General features: G+C 40.4%; 1 protein-coding gene and 1 long non-coding RNA gene across 18 annotated transcripts in view; one reads left to right on the top strand and one right to left on the bottom strand.

Moving 5' to 3' along the window:
- The window catches only part of RIPOR2 (RHO family interacting cell polarization regulator 2), a 184,542-nt gene that overhangs the window by 129,225 nt on the left and 36,555 nt on the right, over nt 1-18,762 (top strand). For 14 of the 16 annotated variants that reach the window (XM_043508279.1, XM_043508286.1, XM_043508283.1 and 11 more), the window contains 7 exons: nt 4,346-4,472; nt 5,707-5,862; nt 6,759-6,837; nt 7,322-7,345; nt 8,440-8,493; nt 12,229-12,378; nt 13,347-13,410. In XM_043508279.1, the coding sequence (XP_043364214.1) occupies nt 4,346-4,472; nt 5,707-5,862; nt 6,759-6,837; nt 7,322-7,345; nt 8,440-8,493; nt 12,229-12,378; nt 13,347-13,410 (654 nt within the window). Of the gene's footprint in view, nt 1-3,415; nt 3,419-4,345; nt 4,473-5,706; nt 5,863-5,930; nt 6,184-6,377; nt 6,838-7,321; nt 7,346-8,439; nt 8,494-12,228; nt 12,379-13,346; nt 13,411-18,762 lie in introns of those variants that run through there. The other 2 variants (XM_043508284.1, XM_043508285.1) reach the window with 2 other exon arrangements.
- The window catches only part of LOC119851808, a 113,546-nt gene that overhangs the window by 55,820 nt on the left and 38,964 nt on the right, over nt 1-18,762 (bottom strand). The window lies entirely within an intron of this gene.

Consider the following 18,762-nt stretch of genomic DNA (forward strand, 5'->3'; position numbering starts at 1 on the left):
TTTTATTTATGGTCTTTCTGCCTCGATTATTCTAACTCCAAAACACAGGAAGTCAGGATATATCAGGTGGCTGGGGGAACCTTCCCAGTGCCAAGATAGTTATTTGCCCGTTTATATGCTGACTTGCACATGTATCCCCACAATAGGTCCTCCCCAAAAATGTAGGTGAACAAAATACAGTTAGAGAAATTGTTCATGGGAAAAACAAACAAAATAGGGAACAAGTATACAGCCAGTACTGTATCATCAGTCAGATTTAGCAAACATGTTTGTGAGTATATTTACCACTCACTTAGCTCAGGTCTAAGTAAACACTGGTTATCAAATATTCTGGCACTATAGAAAACACACTCTCACTGGTTGAAAATGAGTCCTTCTGCAGGACTATTCCCTCCCATACCTTCCCTTCTAATTAGCTTAGACCCAGCTGTTTCACCACTGTTTCTATAATGAAAGGAGAGATGGAGCTTTTATTTCCCCAGGGACAGAGACATTGTCAATTATCTGCAGTTTCCTGCTATCTGCTGTCATTGAGAAGGGGAAAAAAGTCCCAGCTCATGGGCTGTATTGGAAGCTCTGCTGCAGAGAGGAATTTTTTTTCTTCTAAAATACAGGCATAATCAAGTTATAAAATTAGGAGTATCCTTCCAAATGACTGGTGTATTTTCAGCCTATACTAAGAGACTCATCATAAAATGCTATTTTATTCTGAAAAGTGACTCAATTAATGGTGTGGTGGTGGAGGGAGATGTCTATGTTTATACTCCCATTTTTAATTTGCTTAGTTCAAAAATAAAAAGATGTTTTCTTTCTAACTGCCAGATCTGAGAGGTGAATTGGATTTTTTCCATTTCACACAAAGACAAAGCAAAAGTCTTAATGTAAACATCAATTGTATTTGTTCCACACTTCATGTGGATTTTATGAGTAGATTCACAGCTAATAAATCAGCACAAAACATGAAGAGTAAAGTTGGTCAAAATATTTTTAACAAAAAAAAAGTTAGGTGGAAAATGCCCTTTTAAAAATTATCTTTGATTTCCTTTTTACTGATGACAACTGAAAATATTTGTGTGTGTATCTATCATACACAAACACTCAGGAAATATTTTCGTTTAGACTGATAAATATTTATTAAATCAACACATTGTCACATTAAGGTTTTTACTCTTTTGTCACTAATAGCGACCTGATGGAATAGATAATTGTTGTAGTGTGTGTTAGCATTTTGACTAGAGTTTTGAATTTGCAGTACCTCATCAGATATAGCCCAAGTCCTCATGACTAATACCAAACTTTGTTTTTGTTCTGCTTATTTTTTGAGGAATGTTTGATGATCTGTATAAATGTTACTGCTGTTGAACCCAGCTGACTGTCAGAGCTGTTCAGCTTTTACCTTCACACTATCTCTAGAGTCTGTCTGGGATGCACTAATCATCATGTCAAATCAGTAAAACACTGAACAATTATTACTGATTTGAATCTGTTTTTAAAGCGATACAAATTGGAGCATACAGTGCACAGATTAACCATTTTAAAGTAATTTGAGAAAATAGAGAGAACATCTTAAACTTGCAGCACGGTACCTGAAAAGTACTGTAATCAGATTGTTCCCCATTATGTGTCTCTTGTTTCTCAGCTGGGTTTGAACTACTTGACTCAGACTCTAATCAATGCTTAGACTCTGTACTGTATTCATATATGGGAGTTTGATCCTGTAAGGTGCTGAGTGGCTCCTGCCAGGTACTCAGCATCATCAAGTGGAAGCTGAGAAACTCGGCACAGTACAGGAGGTGCCCAGTGTCCTGAAGGATTGAATCCTAACATAGGGCCTGATTCTGATCTCAGTTAATCTGATGTCAAGCTGGAGTATCTCCAGCAATACGTAGAGGAAATTTATGCCATTACGTAAATTAGATCAAAATTTTATTCTTATTAATAGTTACTGCTCTGCTTAATAATAAAGCATTACAGGACTAACGAAAAGGCATTGATATAAGATTTCATGCAGTTATGGCACAGACACAGATGTACAGAAGGCATCTGTGGAAGCCCTGTGAGAGGGGACGTGGCACGAAGTTTTGCAAGTTTCGTATTCCTAAAATATTACACTAAAAAAGACTATTCATTCCTTTTCACATATGCCCTGCACACATCTGAAGATTTGGCTAATGAGCTATAACCAGTATAAAACTTAATACGCATTCTGTATATTGAAGGATCATACTGTGTATTACAGAGTACATTTAGTCCATTTTAAGGCAGATGCTTTCGGTTTCTGCTTACAAAAAATTAAGGCACATAAAGTTCATTAAGATATTAATGGAGCTTCTTAAGGCTCTTTAACAAAGATCTAGTAGTTATGGTAAAGATGAAAGATGATCACAGCCTGATGCAACTACAAGGCCAGCATATCACAAAACAAAAACAGTAGATCATATCTACTCTGGATTGACTGTAACCATGAGAATCCAATCACTTCTGGCTTTTGAATCAAAAAGATCAGTGCTGGCTGCATCACAGAGAAATCTTCAGGTTAGTAATAGTGACAACACTTCTGGGGCTAGAAATACTTTTGGCAGAGCTTCACAAAGCTTGCGAAATAGAATTCCCTCTGAAATTGTATCGGAGAAGGCAAAGCCTCCAGTAGTGATTAATGAAATCTTAAAGAGTATTTGGCCATTTAAAAGTTACTAATCAAAATATAACTGGGCTGCCTGTGACATTTCAAAAATAGACTGAACTCTCTTCAGCTTGTGCATTTGAAAGGCAGTAAGGTTAAAGCTACTACATAGCTCCAGTGCCTATTTTTAGTAAATTCATTTAATGCTTGTGAAAGGCCCTAGATTATCAGCCCAAGGAGTCGTCCTCTTTCCACCGGACAGCAACAACAATGTAGTCTGAGCCACAATGCCCTGCCTTGGTGCTTCAGGGTTGTTCGGCAACCCTAAGGGTACGAGGGTCGTTCAGTCTCCCTGACTGCCCATTCAACCCCTACCTCTCTGCTGAGGTTGCCAAAGAGTCAGTTGTGCTAGACAGGTGTCCACATTTAAAAAAAAAAATACTACTAGGAAATTAATTGAAATCTCCAGTTCATTTCACTGAGGATGCCAAATGGGATAGACAACATTCTTGCCACAGAAGATAGCAGAGACAGTCTGATGAATTGCACTTTTCCTCTCTCTCACCACACAGATAATTCCCTTCTCTTCCCAGAGTTCCTGCAATATACCCACATTATCTCCCCCATCCCTCTCTCTCTCTCTTTCTCTGCAATAAGACGCTAACAGTTTCTGAGATAAGGAAAGCTAAGAGAACCGGTTTAGGACTACTTATATTTTTCATCATTCTTTTTGTAATAATACCTAGCCCTTTTACTCTTCAGAGCTCTCAACACATAGTAATCCCTATGAAGTAGGTAACTATGTATTCCCATTTCACAGATGGGAAGACTGAGGCAGAGAGTTTAAATGACAAGTCCAAGGTCACAAGGGTAGCCTGTGTCAGAATTAGGATTAGATTTCAGAAGATTCTGGCTTCCCATCCTGTGCTGAAACTAATGGACTACATTTTTCTCTCTAGCCTGTGTTTTTACATCTAGAATGTAATTCTTTCAAGAAAGCTGGTCTTATAGATGTTATCCTGGAATTCATGGAAGATGTGTTTCAGAGTAGCAGCCGTGTTAGTCTGTATTCGCAAAAAGAAAAGGAGTACTTGTGGCACCTTAGAGACTAACAAATTTATTTGAGCATAAGCTTTCGTGAGCTACAGCTCACTTCATCGGATGCATTTGGTGGAAAAAAAACTTTTTTTTTCCACCAAATGCATCCGATGAAGTGAGCCGTAGCTCACGAAAGCTTATGCTCTAATAAATTTGTTAGTCTCTAAGGTGCCACAAGTACTCCTTTTCTTTATGGAAGATGTGCAAATTGGTAGATTTTAGTTCTTAGTAACGTGAACAAATCAACTGCAAGACTCTAACCATCCCTTATATTTTCCATGAGAATTAAATAGAGAAAATGCCTTTGCAGACATTCCTGTTATTGTTCTGAAAACTGAACTGTCAGAATAAACAGACTATGAAGTAAACAGTCAGGCTTGTAAACATCTAATCATCTCATGACTCTATTCACTTTGTGGGATTCATTTACCCTTTATCACTTCTGATGAATGCAGAATCGTCTCTGTCTTCAACCTGTGTGTATTTTACCACTGTCAGGTTTCAGAGTAGCAGCTGTAGCTCACGAAAACTTATGCTCAAATAAATTTGTTAGTCTTTAAGGTGCCACAAGTACTCCTTTTCTTTTTTACCTCTGTCACTAATCTTTGTTCTATTATCTTGCAGGAATATCTTCCAGGCTCCCAGAAATCATGTCAGTAGGATCACATTCATTCTCCCCAGGTGGTCCCAATGGGATTATTAGAAGTCAATCCTTTGCTGGCTTCAGCGGTCTTCAAGAAAGACGATCCAGGCAAGTACCATCTTTGGGGGGGAAGCTTTCAGCTCAAGAATTGAAACTCGTGTTGGAGACGGGAAGATTTTTGGTTTCTGTCCTCCGAGTTGAATCTGGGTGCTGCAGGTCAGACTGTTTGTTTTCCTTGCGACTCAGCTGTCTTGCATGGAGAATAAAGAAGGAAGACAGCCTATCTCTTCACTGCTGGGAATCTACTGGGCTTTGTTTTTATTAATATAGGGTTCACCCTCGGACCTCAGTCTCAGAGGAATTTTGTTGGCATATAGATTTTAGTCCATTAAATTATACAGTTATATGATCTTTTCAACCTGTAAAATGTCCAGAACTGCCTGAAACCCACTCCCTCACCAAGCTTCGGAACCCTAGCCACCACTTCAAAAGGCTGTCTCTGCAGCTGTTTTTAGAGCGATAGTGTGAGACCCACTAGCTTAGCTGAGTCTGTTGACCCAGGCTGGGAAGCTCACTTATGTATAGACATAAATTACTAAAAAAGAAAAGGAGTACTTGTTAGTCTCTAAGGTGCCACAAGTACTCCTTTTCTTTTTGCGAATACAGACTAACACGGCTGCTACTCTGAAACCTGACATAAATTACTGTTAACTTGATTAAATCCTGCGATTTTTTTTTAAGCTTTCAGTGAAGCAGGGAACAAGAAGAAACAAGAATTCAGTGGGAATTTTCAGAAGCCACATGAGAGTGTGTGATTCATATAAATAGAGTAAAATTACTATTTATTTGCAGTGCAATAGTGCCTAGAGGCTGTGGCTGAGATAAGAGCACAGTTGTGCTGTGCATGTAAACATCAAGACAGCACTATTTAGTAGCATATAGGTTTTGCATGATTAAAAATTGCCTTTGTTCTCACCAACTTGGTGTAGCTTAGGCATTGCTGCAGGGGACTGGACTAGAAGACTTCTCCAGGTCCCTTCCATGCCCAGGATTCTGTGATTCCCTAGCATTGCTGGATGGGACAGACCCAGTATAAGATGTGTAGAGCTGTCTGCCATCGGCAAGCCTCAGGCTATTGTTTACCAGACAGGCATTCAAGTCTCGGCAACTGGAACAACAGATGCTGATAGCCTGAGCACAATACTGCTTAACCTGCAAACAAACAGTCCTCCAGCAGGCACTACTATAAGAAGATTACTTTTGCCAAAAGAGATAACATCTGGCAATAGTCCTTTAAGATCATTGTGACTGATAGTGTTTTCCTTTCATGCGCATTTTGCAGGTGTAACTCATTTGTTGAAAATTCCTCTGCACTTAAGAAGCCCCAAGCAAAGGTGAAGAAAACGCACAATTTGGGGCATAAGAACAGCACCGCCTCCAAAGAACCCCAGCCTAAAAGGATGGAAGAGGTCTATAGGGCCTTAAAGAACGGATTGGAGTAAGAGAATTTATCACTGGATGTCTGAAGCTTTCTTTAATACTTTAGAGTGGAAGCAATGGGTCATGGGAGTGGGGAGCCTCGGTCATGGTAGGATAAATCCAACTGTTGACTTCTGCTCTCCTGTGTTAAACCCACTTGTTCATAGGAAACAAAAACACACTTGGCGAAATCCTGGCTCTATTCAAGTCAAGGGCATAACTCCCATTGACTTCAATAGGGTCAGGATTTCACCCCTAGACTGTTGCTTCAAATTTGCCTCCCATCACATAGGAGAGTCACACCACACAATGTGATACAAGATAACATCACAGAACATAGGTTTCAGAGTAGCAGCCGTGTTAGTCTGTATTCGCAAAAAGAAAAGGAGTACTTGTGGCACCTTAGAGACTAACAAATTTATTAGAGCATAAGCTTTCGATGAAGTGAGCTGTAGCTCACGAAAGCTTATGCTCTAATAAATTTGTTAGTCTCTAAGGTGCCACAAGTACTCCTTTTCTTATCACAGAACATAGTAATGCCTTTGTTAGATAGGCACAAGGACAGTGATTGGACAGAGGCAGCCCAAAAACTAAACAGCAGCTTAGTTCTCACAAAACCTAGCTGTTAAATGTACTTGAAAGCATTAACCTGTTACTCAAGAGCTAAAGAAATGTTCCTATTGCTTGTTTAGTTGGTGTGAAGCATGAGAGGGTTGCACATGCAAAGCACTAGGGAAATATGGAGAGTTTTATGACAGTCAGGTCAGCATAAACATGTTGTACTTGTTTAAGCCAGTATGTGATGAGAATAGCTATTTGTTACATAAATACTCATTTCACAGAGGTCAGCAATCAGCACCCTATGTACTGAAATGTAGCAGAGTTCATGATTCCCTTTCCGCTTTATCTTTACAGCGAGTATCTGGAAGTTCACCAGACAGAGCTGGATAAGTTAACTACTCAGTTAAAAGACATGAAAAGAAACTCGCGGCTGGTATGTGTTATCCAACGATTCACATGAAAGTGTTCTATACTACTTGCACAGATCATGGGTATCGGAGGAAAAGGGGGCACAAGGGAGTTTTAAAGAAAAGCAGTTCTTCTAGGGTTGTCAACATTGTATTTCAAAAGTACTGTTTTCTTAGCAGCCCCACCCCACCCCTCCTTCCACTATCATCATCATCACCAATAATAAATAATAATAAATAATAATAATAATAAACAGTCCTCGCCTACATTTGGCAGGGGTATTTCTTGCTGGTTTTTGCAGCATTCAGCAACTCCCGAACTTGTACAGAGATGAAAAAGTAAGGGAAATCCCTTGTACTAAGGGACAGTGGACAACCCTAGGTGAGCTCCCACCCAGGATCCTGTTTGATATTTCAGCTATTTAAACATAATAGGACACAGGGGAGTGTATCATTCAGTGGAACAGTATGACACACAAGCTAATCATCATCTCCTTTTCTTTATTGCAGGGGGTGCTGTATGATCTAGACAAGGTATGTTACCCTCTGGGGCAGTGGTGCTGCAAAGAAAACATTAAAAGTTGAGTGATATGTACCCAGACCTGGAGACAACTGGCACAAAGAGCTTCTCAGAGCCTGATTCTCTAATCAGATACCACCATTGACGGGGAGAGGCAGGCAGGATTTGCTACTGACTTCAGTGGGAGTAGGATCAAAGTCCTGAGGGGTCAGAAACAATCACAGTGATTTCAGCAAGAACCCACTTCAGGCAGGTTACACACAGAATGGTAACCAAAATAGACTCTAGAGAAACATACAAAGAAAGTCAGTGGAGAACGACCTCTGATAGCTACTGCCTCGGCTCCAGCCAGCACTTGCTCTGGAATTTGGACGTACATCTGCCACCTCTTCATTTAGCAAGAGATGGCCAAATTTACTGCTAGGGCACTTCAGTGGAGTTGTGCCCACTTACATAAGTCCACCAAGTCTTCAGAGTATTTCTAGTCTGTACACTCACTACTGATTCTGCAAAAAGCAAAGGCCTTCAAGCTTTTGAGGAGAGCTGGTTGAAAAATGGCAGTTGTTCTTCACAGGGAAATGTAAAAAAAAACAACAACAAAAAAACTTTAATGAAAACGAAGAAAAAAAATGTAAAAACCAAAACATTTTGAGTTTCCAGAGAACTACTGGTAACATTTTGGCATTTTGAAAACCAAAAACTAACTGATTGTAATTATTTTTTTACTGAAAACATACACATTTTAAATGAAAATTTTTCAGGTTTTTTTTAATTGAAACATTATTTTTAAATGAAAATTTGTCCATAAAAAATTGTGTTTTGGTCAGAACCATTTTTGGACAAAATAGATTGGGATGGAAAAAATTCAACCAGCTCTAAAAGACTAACTACATTAAGATAAAGCACCTGATCTGAGGTTCATGTACAAAAACCTCTCCAGAATGAAAGAAAGCTTCACAGTTTGGAGAATAAGAGTTTCTTTGAAGCTCACAATGGCTTGAGACAGGAAAACCAGCTAAAGAGAAGATTTCTGCAAGGAATCTATATAAAAATACAATCATCTGAGCTATTGGAAAAAATCTCTCATTCCTCTTTTATTTATTTGCAGCAAATCAAAGCGATAGAAAGATATATGAGAAGGCTGGAGTTCCACATTAGTATGGTAATGAACAATTCTATCATGTTTCTTCTATATCTGCTTTTATATTATTAAGAAAACCAACCATTGCCTAGTGTGAAAGCTTCCACTCCAGAGGGACCCACCTCGCTGCCTCTCCCCGACGTACTTAAAGTACTGCAATGACTCCTGAGACAGAAACAAAGAAAGGATTTTAAAAAGCTTTAAAACCTCTGAGGTTCTACATGCATACCAAACACTCCCACTGTCAATGGGTGCAAAGGAAATGCAGGGTCAGACCCTTGATGGGTAAGCTAAGATTTCATCATAAGTTTCCTTTAAAGGTACAGGTAAAGGCACACTTGCACCTGCAAGAAGTTTAAGTTCACAATTTGATCTACTGCATATTAAAAGTCTCACAGTCAGACTGCGAGTGTCCTCTGGATTTCAACACTAGTTTTTACACCATTTTACTCCACTGGGCCAAATTCTGCTCAGTTACACCAGTATATACTTGGAATAACTCCATCCAAGTCAGTTGGTGTACTCTAGATTTACACCAGTCTGCCTTAGAATCAAACCCACAGTATATTTTCTTTTAGTCATTAATATATCTACTAATTAACATTTTCCCCAACTTGACAAAATGATGTATTTATATGATAGATGAAATGTCTACTGAGATTCATTTACAAAACACACATGCTGTTTGTTATATACAAGAGTGAGCAGGCATACAAAAAACACTGTAATTTCATTGTTCTTATAATCTTGCAGCTCAAAGAAAATCTTTAAGAAATACAGTAGGTTGAAATTTTCTCTCCAAACAATACACTTCCTTGCTGGTAACCTGCATGTCAAAATTATAGCCTAAAGCACATTCTCTATCTAAATCCCTCCTATGCCATTCCCATCCTGTACAGAGCTACTGGTTTCTGTGTTTATGAAAAGAGATCCTAAACATAAGAGGAACTAATAAAAACAACTCTACTTGCTCTGTATGTTAGTTCACTCCTCTATAACCCATGGTGACAAATAAATAGACCATTGTGTGAGAGAGTTTTATAACATCAGATCTTAGGCAGCTATTTAGGAAAATGGTTTTTAAATGGATAGAAGCAGAAGAATTTTTCAGAACAAGGACAAACTGTGCTGTCTTCTGATAGCAGCAATGCCCTAACAGTGTTAAGTACTGTTGTCATTCTATACAGGAAACAAAGCATGGAAAACAGGAAGTGTAGTAGTAACAGGTGGCACATCTTACAGTGGCAAATGAATTCATCTTAACCAGGCTCACATGTGCAGACACAGAGTCTGAGCACAGGGGTAGGCCCCACCCTGATTATGGTCATAAATAGCAAGTGACAACTATTTATAGCAGCTCTTTGAATGGATGCTAGAGGGTTACTACCTGGAAAGATTAAGTGTAGTGGGCTTGCATCTCAGATAAGCTTGGTTTGTAATTCTGAAGTTTATTAAAGTTACCTTTTCTTCCATTAATCTTTGTTGCAGTCCTCCATTTGTAAACTGCCTTCTGTTTTAGTTACAGGTCCCTCAGATAAATTATATCCACCATTATGAACCCAAATCAGCCTTGTTAGTCTGATTTTTACACTTTGATTTTTGAAACTGTGACAGAGGGGGCTCAGATGGGATATACTCAATCACACTCCTTGTTTCCCATTCAATTGGGAAACCGGCAGCAGCATTTTTGTTAGAGATAGAGCTGAATGGGAAATTTTGATTTAGGATCTGAACATTCCTAAAGTTTGGCGATCCAGGTTTTGGTTCAGGTTAATTTCTGATGTAGATAAAATAAAGTCATGGTGCCAGGTAGTATATGAAGTCAAGTTAACACAAGTTTTGATAGAGACAAGTTCTGCTGTGAAAGATCCATGACTGAGCAGCATTAGGATGCAGTGCATGAGCCGCTAGAAAAAAGTGGAATATATAAAAACTGAATCTTGTCCACTGTTAGCAGGAACAGTGGAAAGAACTAATATGACAACCTCCTTGTAGTTTTAGTTTCACAGAAAAAAATCCAACTCTTAAAATAACTTCGTTTTACTAATGAAACCACTTGTTCAGATTCAGCAGCCAGCTGCAGGAGATGAATCTGGTAGAAGTCCCACTGCTGCAAGCCCCCAGTAAATAACTCAGCTATAACAAATGTGCACACGAAGGATAAGGTTTTAAAAGAAAAGCACAGTTGGGGTGTTGGATAAGCACAAGGAATTATTAATAGCATATGGAGCTTTTTTCTTTTAAAGTTTTATGATCTAAAACTGGCCCACATTGGTAGATAACTAGGACCAAGATTTCCAAAGTGATTAGGGAGTTTTGGGTGCCCAATGTGAGACACTTTAAAGGGGCCTGATTTTCAGAGGGTGGACAATCAGCACCCAAAACTGCTAGTTACTTTTGAAAATCTTAGCCCAAGTTGTTACTATCTAATGGATGTTCAATGGTCTATATGAAATGAGTTAAAGGCCTCTGTCACAGTTTCGGGGTAACTGTACCTGTATCCTCCCCACCCCCATGGCCCACTCCAGGAGTTTTAAGGCTGCACAGCCCCCTTACACTCAGATATCCCCAGTCAGCCAGTCTGTCTAAAGGCCAGTGCCTGAGCTTTGCTTTCTCCTCAAGGGCTATGACCAGTGTATTTGCCAGCAGTTACAGGTTACCACACAGCTTTTTCTCAGCAAGCACCTTTATTGCTTAAGGTAAAAGCATTACACAGAAAAGTATTAATAAATAAAAGCTCCTGCATGCATGCTAAAACCTTATCAGAGGTCAACCATCAGTCTTTTAGAGGCCTAGTAGATCAAAGTCCTGCCAGCCCTTCTACAAGGGTTGGGTCCTGCCCTGGGATAGAAGGTCCTGTCCGTTTGCTGGATCAGAAAGAAGTCCCTGAGTCAGTTCAAGCTCATCCATTTATACCAAAAGTCTTTCCTTTGTTTCTTAGTCTCTGGAAAACCCAGCTTGAATCAGTATATTCAGATAATTAATAGCAGGGGGTGGTACCTTTCTAGAGCTGTTTGGTCTCAGTGATTCACTTTAATCATCTCTCACTGTTTTTAGACCCTGGAGGAGCTGTGGTAACCCTCCCCTATGGAGCAGAACATAATCAATCATACATAAACCTTCATAGCTTTCATACAATATTGTCCCCAAAGAATTGCATGCATTTGCAGTATCTGTCACAACCTCCATCCCGGTCTTGGCGTTCATGCTGCAGGACTTGCCATTGACACTGCCTGGCATCAGCACAGTGGCCAAGGCTCTATTTGGAAACTCAGCTACTTTCCCACTGCTAGAAAGAACTCCTCCACAACAGGTTAGTGGTATGTTGTGAGGAAGCTTTCTTTCACTGCCACTATTGTGCGATCCTTGGTTTTGAAACCAAACAGAGGACATTACTACTTCCCAGGGCTGTCAAATCCAAGCTCTTTTATAAGCTTGAAATTGATCTCTAAAAGAGATATAGAGAGTTCTACAAATCCCATATAAAAACAGAAAACAGTAGCTGGAGGTCTGCAGAACTAAAGTACAAATTGCTGAGTCTCTATTGTCTTGATGAAGTTTTACAGCAGAGGATGTTTTTCCGTATTGCATCCTTATTAACTTTAATGTGATGGCATCAAAGCTACAGTTGTTTACCCGCTGGTGTATCTAAAAAAAAAAATTCACAATTGTTCAATTCTGTTTCCTTTTAATGGAACCTATTTTACGATTCCTTTGGGTTTCTTTATTTTAATGTGCTTTCATTGTTCCTGCTAGGTGGATGAGCTGTACGAAACCTATTGTATCCAAAGACGTCTTTGTGACGGCGCCTGCAAAATGAAGCAAGCATTTGCAATGTCGCCTGCCAGCAAAGGCGCTCGAGACAGTTTGTCTGAAATCAACAGAAGTTACAAGGAATACACAGAGGTATGTGCTGCTCTGTTTAGTCCAGTCCTGCACTGCTTGACATCAATGGGAGTGTTCCCATAGATTTCAGTGGGAATTTTGTCTGAATAAGGCCTGCAGGATCCACCCCTAAATCAATGCAGCTAATTACTCTTCACTTTTGAAATATTTGACTGATTCGAAAAATTATGAGACTATTTTGTATTTACTTCCATGGGGCAGTAGGAGACCTGCAAATACAAGCTTGCCACTCTGTGAGAGATGGATTGAGTGGGCACAGTGACATTATATTGTAGTGCCACAATATCTCCATCTAAACATGCATCCTGGGGCCACTGTTCAGGAAAAGACATAAGTCTGCCCTGAGTCTGTCTATCTGTACTCCAACTAAATTCTTCCTAATTCTGCAGATTTCAGTACATTATGGTTTCCATTAGCCTGGAACCCATTTGTGTGAAGACATCTGCTGAATCATTTCTAATCTTACTCAGTATTATCAAATCTACTTTATTAACGTGCAATTGCATCACGATCTGGAAAAGCTACAGAAAGGTGTGACAACCGCCACAGCTATAGCAATCTCCTTAAATACAGAGAAAGAATTGGGTAGAGTCCAATGCCCCTTTTCTCGTAGTATGTTCCACATAGCTCAAAGCATAAAAACATGTTGAGATCCACTTTGGAACAAATCCTTGGCTGGAGGGAGGGATGGAAAAATGATCAGCTTCGTTCTGCCAATGCAAGGATTATAATGCAACAAAAGAAGAACAGTGAGCCAAATTCAGCCTTGGTGTAAATAGGCTTGGCTAACCTGAAGTGAATAGAGCTGCATCTGTCTATTCCAGGGCTGACTTTAGCATATTGATTTTAATTTGAGATACTTATTTTTATCTACTGAACATTGTGGGATCGTTGCTTTCTAAACTTTTTTTTTTTTAAACAAAATGTGGGAGGTTGGCCTGATGTCAATCTTCCTTTTTCCAACACAGAACATGTGTAGCATTGAAGGAGACCTGGAAAACCTATTGGGGGAGTTTAGCATCAAGATGAAAGGTAATTGCCTCCCTCCCAAACCTTCTGCATGAACAGAATTGCCAGAGCTCTCTGTGTGCGTTCCTGAGAGCTCTAAGAGCAAAAGCTAATTTAGGTTTAATGTATGAGAGGTTTGTTTTTCCCATCACATCAATTGCTGAGCCTTCAGAACCCTGACTTACACCCCCACACAGTAGAATTCATTATACTAGTTTGATGCGCAATTCTGTACAGTGAGCTCTTCAAAGATAATTCTGCCTATTTTTGAGGGAGATGGGATAATTAGATTGCATTGCTTTGGTTATCGAGATGAATGTGTGATGCAGTTTTTAAGGCAACTGTCTTTTGATTGCAGCAGAAATGATTATTGTCATAAATGGCCTAACTTCAAAGACCTGATCCCGCATTTCCTGCAAACCCTAAGCTTCCAGTGAAATCAATGGGACCTTATGGTAGCCTGATTTTTCATTCCATGCACATCAGTGAGGCATAAGCACCAGAAATGGAGTACTTAAATAAAAATCCTGATTACATGCAGAAACCCCTAACATAAAAGACTGGGAGAAGAGAAATGATAAATGATGCATCATCAGAATTTTCTCTGTGAAGTTCAATGCAGGTGATGCAGCAACATTGTTGTAACCCCAGGATCTAAGGGTGGAGCTGAAATATACATCTCTGAAAAGCTTAAACATCCCCAGTCATGTCAGTGCAAATCACTTTTATTTTGTGTCATGCATTAATACCAGTAGAGCAACACAGTCTCCTCCATTTGCACTGAATGAACAATAATGTCAGATGGTAAAGGGCCTTCACTCTGTTTTCATGCATATGATGTTTAAAAAAATCATGATCATTTTATGAAGTAAGGACAATGGCCTTGCTAGTCTTCTGTTCAGGATTAACTCCCACGTCGAAAGGAAGGGTACTAAACATCACCACATGTGTGCCACCTAACTCCAATACTCTAGGTGCTGTCACAGCCCTAAGTGCTGGGGGATGGCACACAGTCAACTAAATTAACCTCCCACTATTCCTCTCCAGCCTCTATGGAAATATACTTTGATCAAGCTGTAGCCGTTTGAAGAATACTAGGGGAGAGGCCTGGCCCTTCCGGGTTAACCTATTACAGTGCTTTCATACTGCTTTTCAGACTCCCTTTCCCTACCACTCCCTTTTGTGTCCCTTCACTCAAACAAATGCTGTATGCCAATCCGCCCTCCCCCACCCCATCAAAGACAAAGATGCAGCTGCAGTTTTAAACCACCCTCTCTCTCCCCCTTCTACTGGGCTGAAGAAAATGTTCTTTACATAAGATATGTTCAGTGATACTGCCCAGCAGAGACCAAGTTAGCTGATAGGAGCATCTTTGTAGAGATGGGAGCAGCAGCAGAGTGCTAATAAAAGTAAATTATTTATAAACAATAAATAAATTAGAAAGTGGGAGGCAACATGAGCCCTGACAGAGGGCTGCTTTGTTCTTCTGCTCCCAGTGTTCAGGAGAGAGTAGAGGATATGCTGTGTTCTGCTCAAAGAACCCACTAAAGAAGTGAAAGGAAAGGGTCTGGGTCCAGATTCTTAACACAATGACCAACTATAGATCAACCAGTAGTAAAAGAATAGGGTTTACCTGCAATAGGTTGGATCTAAACACCTCTTGTTTTTTAAAAAGAGGGTTTGTTTTGTGGGTACAGCAGTGAAGACTGGAACTCTAGAGTCTTGCGTTTGATTCCCTGTTCTGCCACAGATTTCCTGTGGGACTTTGTGTTAGTCATATAGGCACAGATCCTCAAAAGTATTTAGGCACTTCACGCCCTTTGAAATCCATGGGAGTGAGGTAACTAATACTTTTAAGGTATTAGTCTCTCTGTGCTGCAGTTCCCCATCTGTAGGGCAGGATAATGCTTCCCTACCTAACCAAGGTGTTAAGAGGATACATTAATTTGTAAGCTATTCAGATACTATAGGTTTCAGAGTAGCAGCCGTGTTAGTCTGTATTCGCAAAAAGAAAAGGAGTACTTGTGGCACCTTAGAGACTAACAAATTTATTAGAGCATAAGCTTTCGTGAGCTACAGCTCACTTCATCGGATGCATTTGGTGGAAAAAACAGAGGAGAGATTTATATACACACACACAGAGAACATGAAACTATGGGTTTATCATACACACTGTAAGGAGAGTGATCACTTAAGATAAGCCATCACCAACAGCAGGGGGGGGAAGGAGGAAAACCATTCATGGTGACAAGCAGGTAGGCTAATTCCAGCAGTTAACAAGAATATCAGAGGAACAGTGGGGGGTGGGGTGGGAGGGAGAAATACCATGGGGAAATAGTTTTACTTTGTGTAATGACTCATCCATTCCCAGTCTCTATTCAAGCCTAAGTTAATTGTATCCAGTTTGCAAATTAATTCCAATTCAGCAGTCTCTCGTTGGAGTCTGTTTTTGAAGCTTTTTTGTTGAAGTATAGCCACTCTTAGGTCTGTGATCGAGTGACCAGAGAGATTGAAGTGTTCTCCAACTGGTTTTTGAATGTTATAATTCTTGACATCTGATTTGTGTCCATTCATTCTTTTACGTAGAGACTGTCCAGTTTGGCCAATGTACATGGCAGAGGGGCATTGCTGGCACATGATGGCATATATCACATTGGTAGATGCGCAGGTGAACGAGCCTCTGATAGTGTGGCTGATGTGATTAGGCCCTATGATGGTATCCCCTGAATAGATATGTGGACAGAGTTGGCAACGGGCTTTGTTGCAAGGATAGGTTCCTGGGTTAGTGGTTCTGTTGTGTGGTGTGTGGTTGCTGGTGAGTATTTGCTTCAGATTGGGGGGCTGTCTGTAAGCAAGGACTGGTCTGTCTCCCAAGATCTGAGAGAGCGATGGCTCGTCCTTCAGGATAGGTTGTAGATCCTTGATGATGCGTTGGAGAGGTTTTAGTTGGGGGCTGAAGGTGATGTGCCGCTGATTTGAAGGTATACATTGTCACCAAATGTGAAATAGTTATGGGTCAGGACAAAGTCACAAAGTTCTGCCACCAGGTTAGCCGTGACAGTATCGGGGATACTGTTCCTGACGGCTTGTAGTCCATCTTTGTGTGGAATGTTGGTGTAGAGGGCTTCTACATCCATAGTGGCTAGGATGGTGTTTTTAGGAAGATCACCAATGGACTGTAGTTTCCTCAGGAAATCGGTGGTGTCTCGAAGATAGCTGGGAGTGCTGGTAACGAAGGGCCTGAGGAGGGAGTCTACATAGCCAGACAATCCTGCTGTCAGGGTGCCAATGCCTGAGATGATGGGGCGTCCAGGATTTCCAGGTTTATGGATCTTGGGTAGCAGATAGAATACCCCAGGTCGGGACTCCAGGGGTGTGTCTGTGCGGATTTGTTCTTGTGCTTTTTCAGGGAGTTTCTTGAGCAAATGCTGTAGTTTCTTTTGGTAACTCTCAGTGGGATCAGAGGGTAATGGCTTGTAGAAAGTGGTGTTGGAGAGCTGCCTAGTAGCCTCTTGTTCATACTCCGACCTATTCATGATGACGACAGCACCTCCTTTGTCAGCCTTTTTGATTATGATGTCAGAGTTGTTTCTGAGGCTGAGCCATCACCTTCAGCCCCCAACTAAAACCTCTCCAACGCATCATCAAGGATCTACAACCTATCCTGAAGGACGAGCCATCGCTCTCTCAGATCTTGGGAGACAGACCAGTCCTTGCTTACAGACAGCCCCCCAATCTGAAGCAAATACTCACCAGCAACCACACACCACACAACAGAACCACTAACCCAGGAACCTATCCTTGCAACAAAGCCCGTTGCCAACTCTGTCCACATATCTATTCAGGGGATACCATCATAGGGCCTAATCACATCAGCCACACTATCAGAGGCTCGTTCACCTGCGCATCTACCAATGTGATATATGCCATCATGTGCCAGCAATGCCCCTCTGCCATGTACATTGGCCAAACTGGACAGTCTCTACGTAAAAGAATGAATGGACACAAATCAGATGTCAAGAATTATAACATTCAAAAACCAGTTGGAGAACACTTCAATCTCTCTGGTCACTCGATCACAGACCTAAGAGTGGCTATACTTCAACAAAAAAGCTTCAAAAACAGACTCCAACGAGAGACTGCTGAATTGGAATTAATTTGCAAACTGGATACAATTAACTTAGGCTTGAATAGAGACTGGGAATGGATGAGTCATTACACAAAGTAAAACTATTTCCCCATGGTATTTCTCCCTCCCACCCCACCCCCCACTGTTCCTCTGATATTCTTGTTAACTGCTGGAATTAGCCTACCTGCTTGTCACCATGAAAGGTTTTCCTCCTTCCCCCCCCTGCTGTTGGTGATGGCTTATCTTAAGTGATCACTCTCCTTACAGTGTGTATGATAAACCCATTGTTTCATGTTCTCTGTGTGTGTGTATATAAATCTCTCCTGTTTTTTCCACCAAATGCATCCGATGAAGTGAGCTGTAGCTCACGAAAGCTTATGCTCTAATAAATTTGTTAGTCTCTAAGGTGCCACAAGTACTCCTTCAGATACTATAGTGATTGGGCCCGTATAAGAATTGTTTAGGGTGATATAAAGAGGTGTAATTAGGAGTAATGGGATGAAATAAAGTTGAAGACTTTTACGCCAAATATCACCAATAGCTTCCTAAGAAGGAGATACGAGAGTCTGCAGGAAAGTGGAAGAAGTTCCCTCATGTGAGAAAATTTAAATTAGGCTTGTGAAAAAATAGCAGATGCGTACAGTAGCTGTAGGGAACAGTCTTGCATGGGCAGGGAGAGGGACATAAATGAGTGTGTATCTCGAACTCCTATGCATCTATGAAGAGAAAGTATCTTAAAAGAATTCTGCTCTTTATAATTTGTATCTGTTTGGTAACTGTTTGCAAGTAAATGTACAGCAGTTATTAGTGATGCCAACTCTTATGAGCCTCATAATGATATCAGATGTTATTCTTAAAGCCCAGCTTATGAAGTGATATGGTTACATGAGAATCTCCACTTTTTTATTTTTTAAATACAAGCTTTCAGCCCTCATGCTTACAGAGAAAAACTTGAAGATTTGAACCCTGAAGGCTCCGCAAAAGACAAATAAGAACCCCCCCCCAGATTAATTATTTTTAACCAATCTCATTATTTGTTTGAGGCCTGACTCATGGTTTTTGAACAGTTGGGGCTGGCAGTACTGGCATTCTCTGGATTTTTATATCAAATGGCGAATACTTCTTAAATTAAGGAAGAGCTCTTACTGAAACGGTAAATTAGGCTTGTGAAGGATTGCTGCCACCTACAGACAAGATTTGAGAATAGAACACAGTATTATTGTAAGCCTGCAAGACACCAGGTTTAT

Source organism: Dermochelys coriacea, chromosome 2, assembly GCF_009764565.3.
Source record: "Dermochelys coriacea isolate rDerCor1 chromosome 2, rDerCor1.pri.v4, whole genome shotgun sequence".
NCBI lineage: Eukaryota > Metazoa > Chordata > Testudines > Dermochelyidae > Dermochelys > Dermochelys coriacea.